General features: G+C 39.7%; 1 protein-coding gene across 2 annotated transcripts; it reads right to left on the bottom strand.

Moving 5' to 3' along the window:
- Positions 1–92: 92 nt before the first annotated feature.
- znf362b (zinc finger protein 362b) lies at positions 93–13,909 on the bottom strand. Of its 2 annotated transcripts, none has more exons than XM_050065748.1 (9): positions 13,227–13,909; positions 9,335–9,398; positions 8,786–9,047; positions 8,525–8,629; positions 6,529–6,847; positions 4,825–5,049; positions 4,499–4,577; positions 4,165–4,323; positions 93–2,342 (listed from the first exon to the last, which is right to left on the bottom strand). In XM_050065748.1, exons 2-9 carry the CDS (start codon positions 9,395–9,397, stop codon positions 2,226–2,228), a joined length of 1,329 nt encoding a protein of 442 aa, XP_049921705.1. In that variant the 5' UTR covers position 9,398; positions 13,227–13,909; the 3' UTR covers positions 93–2,225. The 2 variants fall into 2 exon arrangements, with proteins under 2 accessions (XP_049921705.1, XP_049921706.1); XM_050065749.1 differs by having other exon boundaries at positions 8,786–9,020.
- Positions 13,910–14,823: the final 914 nt, after the last annotated feature.

The raw sequence follows: 14,823 nt of genomic DNA, 5'->3' as shown, positions 1-14,823 counted from the left end.
TTTTTTTTTCTCCACCTCTCCATCTTGCTTTTTGTGAACACAGATTTGTTGGCAAGTTTTTCAGTAGACGCCAAAGCAGCCAGTGATGAATTTATAACAGTCTGTTTATTAAACAAGGTAAAGATACAAAGCTTTTTTTCCTTTTTTAAACATTGATAACCTTAGTTTAACTTCTCAGTCTTGGCTGTGCATATTTAGTTGTCTAGAAACTGTATATGAAACCACAATGCAAGACAGGAAAAAGTGTAATAAATCTACGCAATATCTTTTCATAGAGAACATGGGTTAAACAGTTATCATACAGATTACAGCTCAGGAACTCCATGCGGAAGGAAAGAAAATGAAAATGTTTACACGACTGAATACTGCAGAACACAATACAGAGTAATGGAAATGGGATGATAAAACAGTTAAGGCTTACATGTAAATAACTGATATAAAACATGAATATTAATAACATATGGGTAGACTAAAATAATTACAGTAAGTTCATACATAAACTTTTACAAAACCCAAACAGAGCATGTTTATGAAAACTAAAAAATAGGTACTATAAATGAGTAACATGTTTTACAGTACAGCAACATGTACATTTTCCCATTATCTCAAAAGAGAGAGTAAGTTGAAGAGGCAGGGTCTGTTGTTGGCGTAAATGTCTGTTTTCAGGCCAGTGGCTTGAGTAATAAGTTTTTTTTATTCTTTTGAAAACATACTATATACTGTATATGTATTTTACATTATTCTCAGTTCCATCTCAAATGTTAACGTCTAGCCGTAGCACCTTTTTCCGAAGTGCCCTGAAGAATACAGGGTACTCTGTTAGTACCATCCAGAGGTTAAAGTTACAGTAAAAATACAACAAACAATACTGTGTACAATAAAAAGAATACTAAGGAGAAAAATAAACTCAAAAGGGAGAAGCATCACCTCCACATAATATAGGCCTATGGAATATGACTTATACTGCAGTTTATTCCAAATGGGTAAAGCTTATTAAAGATTTTAAAAAATACTTAACTGGGTCAGAGTAGCTGTACAATAACTTCACATTTTGGTCCAATGTTTGGGTTTAAAATTTACCACTCGAGTGAAATTTCCTTTCAGCTTAAGTGTGTTTAAAAGTCGGGCTGAGTAGCGTAGAGCTGGCACTGGTACATGTGCAACGTGTTCGACCTCTAATACTTAGAAAACAAGAGTCAAAAGCTTAACAGAGTCGAGGAAGCAGACACTAGAGCAAGGTTCGCTTCCTCTTAAAACCTCAACAAGGTTCATATATGGCACTAGTTAATGGGACAAGAGAACATAATGTAAAAAAGCAGTGTTTCTTTGATCATGTGTCACGATCGTAAAGGTGCCGTAAAAGGTGACGGTCAAATATGGACTGAAAGATATTTGGAAATAAAAACAAAAACAAAAAAACATTCATTTCTCTTCCGTTCCATGTTGCTCTATTTGTTGCCTCCCCAAGTCAATAACACAACGTCTCAATACAATCATCAAATGTTTAAATTGTCATCTACCGATTGCCTTTCATCAAATTCAGATGACCCTGTAAATGTGTACTTGCACAAAAACTGTGAGTAAAAACAAAGAAGGAAACAGAACAAGACTGTTATTTATACAGTCGGTACTCTTAGCTGCCACAAGTAATGCCCTTTGGCATTTTCCATCCAACAAGATTGAAACAATTTGAGCCAAAACCACAAGGCCTAAAAGTGCTTTAAGATTATCTTTGGATGTCTCCAGAACACACCCAGCGAACATTTTCTTTCTATTCTCTCAATTCTTTATAAGGGCAAATATCATCTGGCACATTTTGGAAACCCATTTCATGGAAGAGGAAGAAAAAAACAAAACATAAAAACTAACTAAAACATTTCTGATGGCCAATGCATCCGGCAGTTTACATGACGCTTACGAAAGTGCTTATTAAATCTGACGCAAGACATTCTTTGCCACTCGATCCTCCGGACAACATCTAGCTGTATTTCTTTTTTTTTTTTTTTTTTTTTACATTCACAAAATAACGCTGTGCTCATTTTTTGACAGACGGCCTGTGTCGAGATGGATGGAGGCGGCCTGTTGACTGAATCTAGCGCTGAATGCTTATGTCAGCTGTCATAATGCTAATGTAAGCCTTATGTAGATGGCTGTGGGTGCAGGGCCTCATAAGCTCCAGCCTAACGTAGACTCTGAATCCGACCTGCTGCAGAGCGGCTGGGAGCTCAGATGAGGGAGATGCGTATGGGGATGCTGGGGGACTCGGTCCTCTGAGGCGACTGGTGGCTCACTAGGTGCTCCACCACCGTGTGTTTGGACATGTGCTTCATAAGGTAGGTCTCCTACAAAAGACATGAAAACACAGCAAATGGTTTAAAATGAAATTACTGCCATTAGAACAACAGATGAGACAACAGCCTGAAAATAAACCCAGTTATTTTTTATCTTTATGTGTGTCAGTTGAATTTCCTGTGTTACTTCTTACTGACATTTTATTTTGAGGACACTTCTTTACGTGTATATCACCTCAAATAAACCCTGAGTGCCTATAAAAATGAAACACATTCTAGATAACTGAATGTGAAGGCAGTGGATCCAGCAGGATATAACAACTGTGGCAAACTTAACTTGGGAGGGAGCTTAAGAAATCACATCCAATCAAAAGATTTTAAAAGCTAAATTAACCAACCAGATATTAACGACGACTCTGGACTGACCAATGTCATTGTTTACAGTTCAACCAACCACGACAGCAGCTGACTGATTGATTGAAACCTGCAAACTGTTCTGCTTCAATGGCACATGGTTCAGAGGCACTCAACTCCTCTATTAAAGGTCCAGAGCGTGGGATTTAGTGGCATCTAGTGGTGAGGTTGCAGAACTGAAACTTCTTTTGTGTGCCAAGTGTTTAGGAGACCTAGGGTGGTCAACACAACAACGCGAATGGCCCTGTTTAGAGCAAGTGTTTGATTTGTCCATTCTGGGCTACTGTAAGACAACATGGCAAACTCCTGGGAAAGGACCCGCTCTGTATGTTGATATAAATGGCTCATTCTAAGGTAAAAACACAACAATTCTTAGTTTCAGGTGATTATAAACTCATGAAAACATAGTTATGAATACTATATACCATTGATACCAATATGTTTTTTTGGTCTGACCAACGGTTCAAAACTCAAAGATGCTCATATTATTATGACAGAAGAAAAACAAGCTAATATTCATATTTTAGAAACTGAAACCAGTAAATATTTGACATTTCTGGGGGCTGTACACATGCTGCGTCTTTTACCGCCTGGAAAACACGAGGTCAGGTGCCGGGTGCTATATTTGTGCGTTTTCTGTGCCAGCATTCAAGAGCGCAGCGGCAGGCTGTGTCTAAGGTTGCTAAGCAGCCTTAACCAGCACCGTATCATGGCCCATTTACCTGAAATCCTGAGTGCAGGGCTCTCAGCAACGTGTGCGCACCACAACGGCCTCGCTCTGGCATTTGAGCGCGCCTGCCGTGCGTCTACATTGAAAACAGTGGCTTTGAGGGCGCAAAAAATGTGTACAGCCCCTAAAGGTGCAATATCAAACTCTGGAGAAAGATAGTCTCATTCTCAGGTCATTAAATATCAATGTTTTGGGTCAGTGGTCCGGTCCAACTACTGACCCAAATTCGTCAGTATTTTATTACCTTGGAATGAGACTCAACAATCAACTATCTTTTTCCAGAAATACACACTGTACCTTTAAAATTATACTATAATAATCCAAACTGATGGATTCTCTGTTGATTGAGTACTAATTGTTTCAGCTCTAGAGTAATGTGCTGAGCTAATAGAAGTATTTGCAGATGGGAGGTGGTTACAGACATTTTGATTTGGCCAGATAAGATTAAATATGTGCCCTGCAAACCAGTTTTACAAGTAAAAAAGAACTGGTAGTTGGTAGATCCCTGTATGCCAAAACAAGAAGTGGAAAAATTACTTCTTTTCTGTACGTGTGGAAATGAGCAAAAACATGTCGGGTTGTTAAATATCACAAACAGGAAGCAGCTAGTTTCGGGTGAAGTGAGGCAAAGTTTCATCAAAGGCCATCATCTAGCAGTCCGTCTGAAGACACTCTGGGAAAATCTGAAGCATATGAAGATAACTAGCAGATAACCTGTGGTCTACTCACTGAGGTGTATGCCCGACCACACATGCTACAGCAGTAGGCCTTCGCGTTTTTGATGGCGTGCGCTGACAAGTGGATCTGCAACGATGCGGAGTCTGAGTAGGCACGGTAGCAGTTAGGACATTTATACGGCTTGTCTTTATTGTGCTGCCTCTGGTGAGACTGTTTGGGAAGAAACAGACAGACGCTCTTAAGTTGCATTGTGATTACAGTCAGTTAAATCAATGAACATCTTTTTTTAAACTACATTTTTCGCTGTGTCTACCTCAGTGTAAAGTAGCTGTTCTTGTTGTAATATCCACTGTGGCAGAATTCAGTTGTGTGACCAGGTACTGACCTGAAGGTTAGACAGCTGGGTGAAAGCCTTTTCACATCCGGGGTGAGCACATTTATAAGGCCTATCGCCAGTGTGGATTCTGTGGCAAAAGAAGCAGATAAAAAAAGCCACATATTTAGTCACAGCCTTGTATGTACAATAAAATGCGTAGCCAAGATAATTAAAACAAGATTTGTATAAAGATGTCAGCAGACTAATTCTCTGCAGTAGAACACACATATTAAAAGTATCACTAATCTGAGCATCAGACATCAGATGCCCTGGTATAGCACAGTGTGTTAGTGGCAGCCTGACTGTCCCCACTTTGTGTTCACAGCAGGACCGACCTGGTGTGCTGCTGCAGGTGTGACAGCTGACGGAACGAGTTCTCGCAGTAGGAGCAGTGGTAGGGTTTGATCCCCAGGTGGATGCGCAGGTGCTGGGACAGGTAGGAGGCGTTGGCAAACGTCTTGGAGCAGTGGGGACACTTGTGTGGTTTGGCCTCCGTGTGGGACTTGGAGTGAATCTGCATCTCTGACTTGGTTAGGAAGGTGAGCGGGCACACTTTGCATCTTGGTGACAAAAACAAAACAAAAACTTGAGTCAGGTTTGTTGAGAAACAGAGCTTTAAAAACTATATAGTATAACACCATTAAAGGAATACTTTACCCCCACAGCGGCCATTTGTACATCAATTTCTTGCCCTGTGTTACATTGAATTTGTGAATTTGTGAAGAAAACTGTTTTTCTTGCATGCCTCAGATGAACAAAGAACCCAAAAATGGAGAAATATCATGATAAATTGAAGTCATATCAGCGTCCACAAACTTGCCCACGGCTCTTACAGTATAATCCATGTCTCATTTATCCATGTCATGTGCTCAGTACTTCCCAAACAGACAGCCCTTTCCAACAAGGAACTTAACAAAAAGCGAAACTTACCTATGCTCTCTCAAAGCCAGACTCCATTGACAAAAACACTAATTTTACCTCGCTGAACACAGGAGCTGCTGGTCTACTGCTGCCTTGTTTGGCAGTTTGTTTGTCTTATTGTGTGACCTTGCTGAAACTGAACTAACACACCAAACTCACAACATAACACAAACTAACTGATCGAGGCAGTGGTAGATCAGCAGCTCCTGTGTTGAGTGAGGTAAAATTACTGTTTCTGTCAATGGAGTCTGGCTTGGAAGAGATCATAAATACTGTAAGTCTCACTTTACGTTCAGTTCCCTGTCAGAAAAGACTGTTGGGGAAGTACAACACATTTGACTGGATAAATGAGACTTGGATTATACTGCATAAGTAGTGTGAGAGTTTATAAATGGATGTTCTGATATAGTTTTGCTGCTGTTAAACATGGACCCCTATGACTTTAATTGATGAAGAATTTTGTCCGTTTTTGGATTCTTCGTTCACCGTGGAGGCATGCAAGAAAAACAAACCTTTCTTCACAAATTTAACAAAACAGGGGATGAGTAACTGGTCCTCAAATGGTCATTTGGGGGTGAAGTATTCCTTTAATATTTTAAAGTAATACCACTTCAGTCATTTTCAAGATATATAAGGCAAAACACAATCAGTTCTGAATCATGTTCTATTTCCAAATTATGAGTATCACTAAGTCCCAACCAAAATCAAAGTAGTTTAATTCTGGATATACCCCAAAAAAGTAGGAAATGGTCCAGGAATCATTGTCAATAAGTTAAAGTTAAGATTCCTGCTGACCTGCATTGTGCTAACCTCACAAATTAAACTTAAATATAACAAGACAAAGAATGTTTTTCCAGATGATAATAGGAGGCAAAGATCAGTTGACAGTCCACTGAGTGAAACATTTATCCCATCAGGTGAAATGTGGGTTAGTATTGATGTCTCAGTGAGGAGGACCACATCTCAATCATCTGCAGCGTACTTAAAACCAAACTGGTGTCAAGCAAATGCCTATTGATCTTTTTAAGACCGCAATTTAATTTGTGAATCAGCTTTGTAAGGCTGAGAGGAAATATCCTTTCCCTCGAAGACAACAGTAGCAGCTTCTTGTGCCCAACCTGTAGGTTTTGCCCTCTTTGGGTGCCACAGTGACACAGCCTTGGTCAGCTAGGATGGGGTAGGGCACCACCAGCAGAGGACCAGATGGGTTTTCAGCTTTGATCTTCTTCCGTCCCCGGGGTGCCTTAGGTGGGGGTCCCAACAGTCCGGCCAGGCCTCCCACTTTCATGTGGTCCATGCCAGGACCGCTAGCCAGCCCGGAGATGATGTTCACAGAGGGGGCGCCGCCCAGGCGGTTCTGGCTGCTGGAGGTTGGAGTCGTGGGGGTCAGGGCCTCTGAGGTGCTGTGGCTGTCGGGTCGGGATGAAGGAGCCAGACCTGTGGAGGTTTAAACAGCACTGTTTTAACACAAATGCTACAACACTACACAGATCATTTTAATAACCAAGTTCTAGTTTTAAATTACATATTTACATTTTTGATGACAAATTAGAGATTTTTCAATGTATATTTTATACTGGAACTTCCTAAAAACGTATTATTTACCCAGATGGGCGCGGTTTTGCAGGACACATCAGTGCACTCTATGATAACCTGCTTGCAGTGAGCCTTTGTAAGAATGCAGACCAAAAATCCTGAATTATTTTGGTTTGACGAAAATGAGAAACTGGACTGAGAGGCAAAGTATGGGCAAGTTTTATTTCTAAAGCCTGGAAAATTAGGCAAGCTAGACTGAGTAATACACTAGTACAGTATGAAGGCATACAGAATTATACTATTCATGTTTTCCCATAACTTGTATACTTGGTCTCACACCTATATACATAGACTGCCTTGTAAACTCAGTTGTTCACCAGAATACAGACCCCTCCATCTGAATAATGTTTTTGTTGTTGGACATAATTTATTCTATCTAAATGTCTATATATTTCAGCATTATTTAGTTGTACATCTAATGCATTTTCGTAAATGTATGATCACAAAAACAAAGAAAAATCATCTTTGTTTGAACTTACAGTTAGATGTGAGGTCTCTTGTAGGTTCTATCTTGGGTTTAAGACAAAAATGACATTAATAAACAACTTGGTGAGGAGACGACCCAATGTGAGCTGACGGGAACGTGCATCAGGCACACAACACACTGTGTGACGCAGGACGTAAGGCACTAACTCCCGGTGACACCCCGTGTTTTAGGGAGTCTTATTTCTTACTAGTTCCTCCAAAGAGCCACGGGTGTCCATTTGTTTTCCATATGATATAATGATCAGTCAGCTGCCTTCTGAAATGTGTTTGAGTTGTGGGATGCATCACACTGAATCAATTGTCAAGTCTGTATTATGTGTTGCCAGAGGTATACATGGCACACAACTTCAGTTTCAAAAGTCTGCTCACTGATTTTTACATTGTTTAGAAATAAATGAAATTTTTTTCTGCCAGAAACAGGAGGAAGAAAACACAGTGACAGCACATTTTGCAGAATGCTTCACTGTGATACAAAGGATACATTACTTTTAGTAAATGGGCCACAACTTGCAAAACCACTGAGCCCAGAGCGTCCTCAGCATGTGTATCACATGGGAGTCTGACTGATATATTGGTTTTATATCCTGTTGGTTTAACACAAGTCAGGGTATCTTGAAGTTTTATAGGTTTGGTTTGTACCAACTTCAGTCTAAAATTAGCCAGGGCTAAACTGCCTGAAAGCCAACAGCGAAGTCTCTCAGTATTATTCTGCTGCTGCTCAGCCTGCACAATATACTCTCTCTGTTTATTTCCCCGCTTTAAGACTAACAAACTATTTAATACAATGTCTTATTTGATGTTTTGCACCTATATTTCTTTTAACTGTGCAGCCCTACAGTAAATGTAATGTATTATTTACCTGCTATGGTGCATCCATTGTACCTCTACTGTGTGTGTTTGTGTATCTACTGACACAGTTTAACAGTGTGTCTGATCACTCACTGCTGTTGATTTAAACAAACACCAGAGGCAGATTTTCCTGCTGATATTTCCTCGTGTCAACAGACCACACAGACCAACTGACTGCAGTACCTGAGCGGTGATTGACCCGGCTCTGTTGCTCGCTGAGCTGTCTCATGTGCCAGTCTTCCCACAATCCTTTGGCCTTCACCGCTGACTTGTCGTCCATGTTTCCATCTGGAAGTTGATGGGTGATGATCAGGTGATTGCATTTTGATCAGTGGACAGTTAATTGTGTCTTCTTGATAATGACAGACCTTCAGACCTGTTATGATGCTACCGACACATTTGGATCTGTCCCCCGGCCTACAAACAACAAAGTGATGACTGTACCTGGTCCAGAGCTGGAGGCGGGTCGAGCGTGCAGAGCGATATCCGGCTGTCCAGAGCCCTGCGGCTGCGGGTGATGGCCCGGCACCTGCTGTGGCTGGGGCTTTGGCACCGACATGACGTGCTGAGCGCTGCCGTCCGGGGACGAGGTGGGCACCAGCAGAGACTGCTGGGAAGGAGTGGAGGTAGGCGGCAGGTGCAGGGGTCGGATCTTCTCAGCCATCAGCTGCTCCTTGATCTTGTTAATGAGCACCAGGTTATCCAGCTGAAAGGGTTAACGGGTCATGCTCAACAGAAAACAGCCACCGTGTGTGAATGTCATTCATGCCCCAAAAAACACATCCCAGGATAGAAAACACTGACCAGCACACAGTACAAGTTCAATTCTTTTTCTTTTTTTTTTATCTACGAGCTCGAGCTGTGACGGATTCTCACTCTGAAAGTTTGTTTCACTGATGGACTGGTGCTGAATGGCTGAAAAGACATTCACACATGGAAACAAATGGCAATGAGGTAGAAATGTCACAGTAATCACGCGATGAGTGGACTTACCTGGCCTGGCATGGATGGAGGCGGCGGCCAGAAATACGGGTTGTTAAATCGAGGCTCTGCCATCCTGAAAAGAATTACATTTATATTAGTCACATTCAAAAGTCAAGTCATACTTCATCATATGTGTTTATGATTAAATAATTTTCCAAAATACTGACACGATGCACTTCAGTGGTTTCACTTTCTGTAATGGTCGAACTCACATATACCCACCCAAAAGTCAGCTTATGCATAATGAGCTGTTATCTTCCTACAAGTCTGTCACAGTCATTAAGGATCCATGTGCGATTTATGATACAAAGTGTTGTTTATTTATACTACAGTGTTGAAATGATTTGAACAAGATGTGTAGGCAGCGTCCGTTACTGTTACAGACAGCCAGACTGCAACTGTTTAGAAGAAAACTATGACACCCTAACCTCAAGCAACTAACAGTTTCAGGTTTAGTAGAAAAGATGAGCAGTTTCCTTTGACCTAAAATCACTGTATACATTTCAATAGTTTCCATCACACAAACTTTCATCTAGCTTTGAATGCACATACATGCTTAATCACATAAATTTTAAGTATTAAGAAACTATTTTAATTATCAAAATCATGCTGTTCCACCTTTGTAAGACCAAACATAAATACATTTAAAGGACAAGATTCACTGCACAAGTGTCACAGTGAGGGTAAACTGGAGGCTATTTAATATGAAGCTCCATAGAAGAAGTTATTAATATTTTTATTTGACTTGCATCAATTTATATTTGTTCCAGCTTCCTCTAGAACAAATACCAAGGTTAATTTACATTTTTATGACAGGTAAGTAAAAAGTAGGTTGAGATAACAACAACAACAACAACAACAAAATCTTGTTACCTCAGCTGAGTGTGTGAAGTAGAATAGAAGTAACTGTTATGTTCGCTTTGGTTTTCATGAGCTTTCAAGACTAAAAAAAAAAATCATGTTTATTTGAAGAGTTCATGAATTTTAGGCTGGTAAAATTGGATTTAACTAAACCTTGGAAACATATAGTTTAACAAAAAAAAATCTTAATTGATGTGATCGCTCAGTTATGAGCAAACAAAACTTCAGCTGAGGAAGACCATGAGATGCAGCTGAAAGGTGGAACAATCTTGTAAGTGGACATTGATTAAAAATTAAAACGTATTTGTCAAAAAACTAAATTTAAGCTACCTAAGATTTCGCTACAAAAAAGATACAGGTGTCACAATTAGGGTCAGTTGGAGGATATTTAATATGAAGCTCCATAGAAGTTATCAATATAAAAAATGACTTGCATCAATATATATTTGTTCCAGTTTCCTCTAGAACAAAAACTATAATTTTCATGTCAGGGAAGTAAAAAGTAGGCTGGGTTAACAAAAACAAAAAACCTTTTCACCACGGCTGAGTGTGTGAAGTTTACACACCGAGGTTAATGTTATGCACTACTAAAAAAATAATTTTGACCAAAAAAAAAAAAGAAAATGAAGAGTTTGTGGATTTTTTGCTGGTAAAATTGGATTTAACTAAACTTTGGAAAATAGTTTGACAAAAGCTTTGGTGAAAAGGTTTTTGTTAACCCAACCTACTTTTTAGTTACCCGTCATAAAAATGATGGTTCTATGATTATAATAATAATAATAAATAATGATGTATTTTTTCTTTTAATTGTTATAGCTTCTGCTTGAAGCTATGGCACGAGCACAACTCATCCAGAACATCTGAGAGCTGTTTTAAGACACCGCTGTTAAACACGAGGACAAAGTAACAAAGACACTTCTCAATCCTCTGACCACATCCCATGGTCTTCCTCGGCAGATTGGATTTGCTCAGTTATGAGCAAACAAAACTTCAGCTGAGGAAGACCATGAGCTGCAGCTGAAAGGTGGAACAATCTAGTAAGTGGACCATGATTCAAAATTAAACTTTCTTAGGACTTGCATCAACATATATATATATATTTGTTCCAGTTTCCTCCAGGACAAATACCATAAATTTAACGACAGGTAAGTAAAAAGAAGGCTGGGTTAACAAAATTTAAAAGACAAACAAAACAAAACAACAAAAAACATTTTCACCACAGCGGAGTGTGTAAAGGTAACGATAAATGGGAGGGTAAATGTTGGCTTTGGGTTTCATGGGCTTTAAAGGCTAAAAAAATCATATTGACAAAAAAAACAACAACAATCAAACAAAATATATATTTAAATGAAGAGTTCATGAATTTTAGGCTGGTAAAATTGGGTTTAACTAGTTTCCAACATAATATAAAATTTTATTCAAGGTGCACTCATTCGATATTTCTGGCTTTCATCCACATCTCATGGTCTTCCTCAGCAGATGAGCACACAAAATTTCTGCTGAGGAAGACCATGATGCAGCTGAAAGGTGGAACAATCTAGTAAGTGGACCTTGATTCAAAATTACAATGTCTTTGTCAAAAAACTGGATTTAAGCTCTATAAGATTTTGTAAAAAAGAAGGGAAAAAAAACAAAACACCTTTGTCAAACACAAAAAATGTAGAGGTTCCAGTTGGAGGATATTTAATATGAAGCTCCATATAAGTTATTAATATTTTTCAAAGACTTTCATTCCAGACAAATAAATTAATTCAAGTTCACTCATTAGATTTATCTGGCTTTCATCCACATCCCATGATGGTCTTCCTCAGCAGATGGGATTCTCTCAGTTATAAGCCAACAAAACTTCAGCTGAGGAAGACCATGGGATGTGGATGAAAGGTGGAACAATCCAGTAAGTGGCCCTTGATTTAAAATTTATTTGTCAAAAAACTGAATTCAAGCTAAGATTTTGCTAAGAACCCCAAATAACCTCGTAGTTAAAATTAATTAATTAATTAATAATAATAATAAAGTCATAAAGCTTGTGTAAAGATGTCAAGATTACATTTTAACAGTGTAATAAGTTGCTATATGACATTTATATTACTAGCTCAGAGTGTAAATCAGGCCCACAGTGACACTGAGGCAAAGTGCCCCCGTTAAGTTAACCCGGGTCAAACATGTAAATGTCAGATACAAACATGTAGTCAGTGATAAAGAGACATGAGGGTGACAGAGGCTCAGCAGACGAGCCTGGACATTCAGCTCCTCTGCTCCTTTTGTCTGACTGTGAAACCCAGAAAATAAGTGGTCGTCGCTTTAAATGTTAAGATAAACGCAATGAGAGGGAAAAAAAACTTTCCATTCTTCGACTTTTCGGACATGTCGTGTGTCTGCGAGCATCTGTGCACCCGCACTGACGGAGGCTTTCACGGACCGAGCCTCCCGGTGCGACTCAGACATTCTCAGACAGTTTTCTTTAAACATTTCCAGACAAAAGAGAAACAAAAATGGCAGCCTTATTTTTATAAGGCGGGACGCCATATTCTGCAGACCCCAAAAATTTAGGAGCATGAACATGTTGTCGTGAGGAGGGTGTCGGGGAGAAGACGCGAGCCGACGCGGACACAAAGGTGTGTTTATCATGTCAAAGGCATGAATGATTGTTTACGGCGAATTGCAGGTTTGAATAGCCCGGCCTCCCCACCTCTTAAAAAAACTGACACTTCCTACAACAACCATGCCCTGCAAAAAAAAAAAAAAAACAGCACGGAAACGGACAAGATGCAGATCGACCCAAACACCACCGCGATTAAAACAAGCCTCGCAACGCGTTAAGGTCAAAATGTAGCCGGCGCACAATGCCCTTTCTCCCCAAACACGCTGTGCCATCTTCTCCTAATTTCACTTTTAGGGCTGCTTTTTTTCACATTCTGCAACTTTTGGACGAATCAAAGGACAGCGATTGCATTTTGTGCACAATGCACGCATTTAGCAGCATAGCGCTCACGAGAGAAACACACAGCAGCGAAGACACCCAAAAGACATGCACAAATACCTTGTGTCCTGATTGCAGATATTGTCTTGCGAGTACAGCTATAATATAAAAGGTTGATGTTCTTTCTGCCTGCCTCCAGTCGGACCACCGCTTCCGGGTCGCTTTGTTCACTTCTGGGTGCTGCTGCAGGCTCACTACACTACAGACACACACACATACAGAGGGAAATATTCCGCTAATGTTGCTTTGGATTTTTACACCATGACCTACTTTATTCACATTTAATGGACACCGCATGCATGATGAGTGTAATAACGATATTTCAGCGCGTATTTGGGGTGGATTTATCGGACAGATCTGCAAGGGTGGAAGTCAGATCCTGGAAGAGCAGCGCCACAGTGCAGAAATACACCATTACAAAGCGTTCAAAAATTCACATAACTCAAGTACTGGCTGCTAAATGTAACTAAATATCTAAAGAAACAGTGGTTGAATAAGAGTGGTGAATTCCTAAAGTGGGTTAGGTGTTTTAATCTGCAGCAATGTATCATATTTTATCAGCTTTATTCAGCATCATGTTTTATATGTACGGTCAGGTGCTACACAGACACTACCACTCAGATACATGCAGTGACAACTGTAAAACTGCAGTAGCCCATTTCTACAATAATAACAATAAACTTTATTTAAACTAAGCACAAAAAAGTAGGATATCTGTGTTTGGTAAAGCTGTTTGGCATTGGCAGAGAAGATTTGGCAAATTTTCATGGGCATAACCCACATACTCAGCTCTGCTGCTCATCCCACAAATGCATGTTCCTTACAAATGTGGCCCCATTTAAAAGGGAAATAAACAGGCTTTCCAGAGGTATAAGATTTATTGCCAAGAGGCACTGTTACAACAAAGAAATAATCTACCAAACACAAATTTCCTTACTTTTTGTGCTTAGTTTAGATTACATTTTATGACATTTTACTCTTGTGTTTTAATTGTGTTCAGTTTTACTGTAAAGCACTTTGTAACTGTGTTTTGAAAGGGGCTATATAAACTAAGCACAGTAAGTAAGGAAATTTGTGTTTGGTAGATTATTTCTTTGTTGTTACAATGCTTCATGGCAATAAATCTTATACAGTTGGAAAGCCTGTTTATTTCCCTTTTATACAACAGTTAGTTCCAGCCCTGCAATCTGATTGGTCGAGAGACAGTAAAACCGTGATGATATTGGAGTACAACATCACGGTTATGTCACTGTGTATGTATCACTCCGCCTCACAGCTGATTGCAATCAACAATCAAATCAAAACTGACGGTTAGTGTCAGTTAGGTCAGCAGTTGCGTTGTAGGCTAATTAATTCATCCACTGTCAAACAGCCAAAAATATGGATTTATTTCCTAAAATAAGTTTTGAATTGAACTATGAATGGTCATCAGAGGAAGATGAGGGAGAGGAGAAGCTGAATCCATCTGAGCACACATCCAGGTTTGTCAGTGTTTCATCAGCGGAGCTCAATGACTTGGAGAAAAGCAACATACTGTCAGATCAGAAGGCAGAGTCGGCTGTGCCTGTGAAGCGACAGTCCACCATGCAGTCACCAGAGACTTATTTCACCGGCTGCACAATTAATGGAAACGTGCAGATAAATGTGTATAAAGAGT

This window comes from Epinephelus moara, chromosome 16 (genome assembly GCF_006386435.1).
Source record: "Epinephelus moara isolate mb chromosome 16, YSFRI_EMoa_1.0, whole genome shotgun sequence".
NCBI classification, from domain to species: domain Eukaryota; kingdom Metazoa; phylum Chordata; class Actinopteri; order Perciformes; family Serranidae; genus Epinephelus; species Epinephelus moara.
Note: the sequence above shows the minus strand (reverse complement) of the source record. Positions and strands in the feature narration are given on the sequence as shown.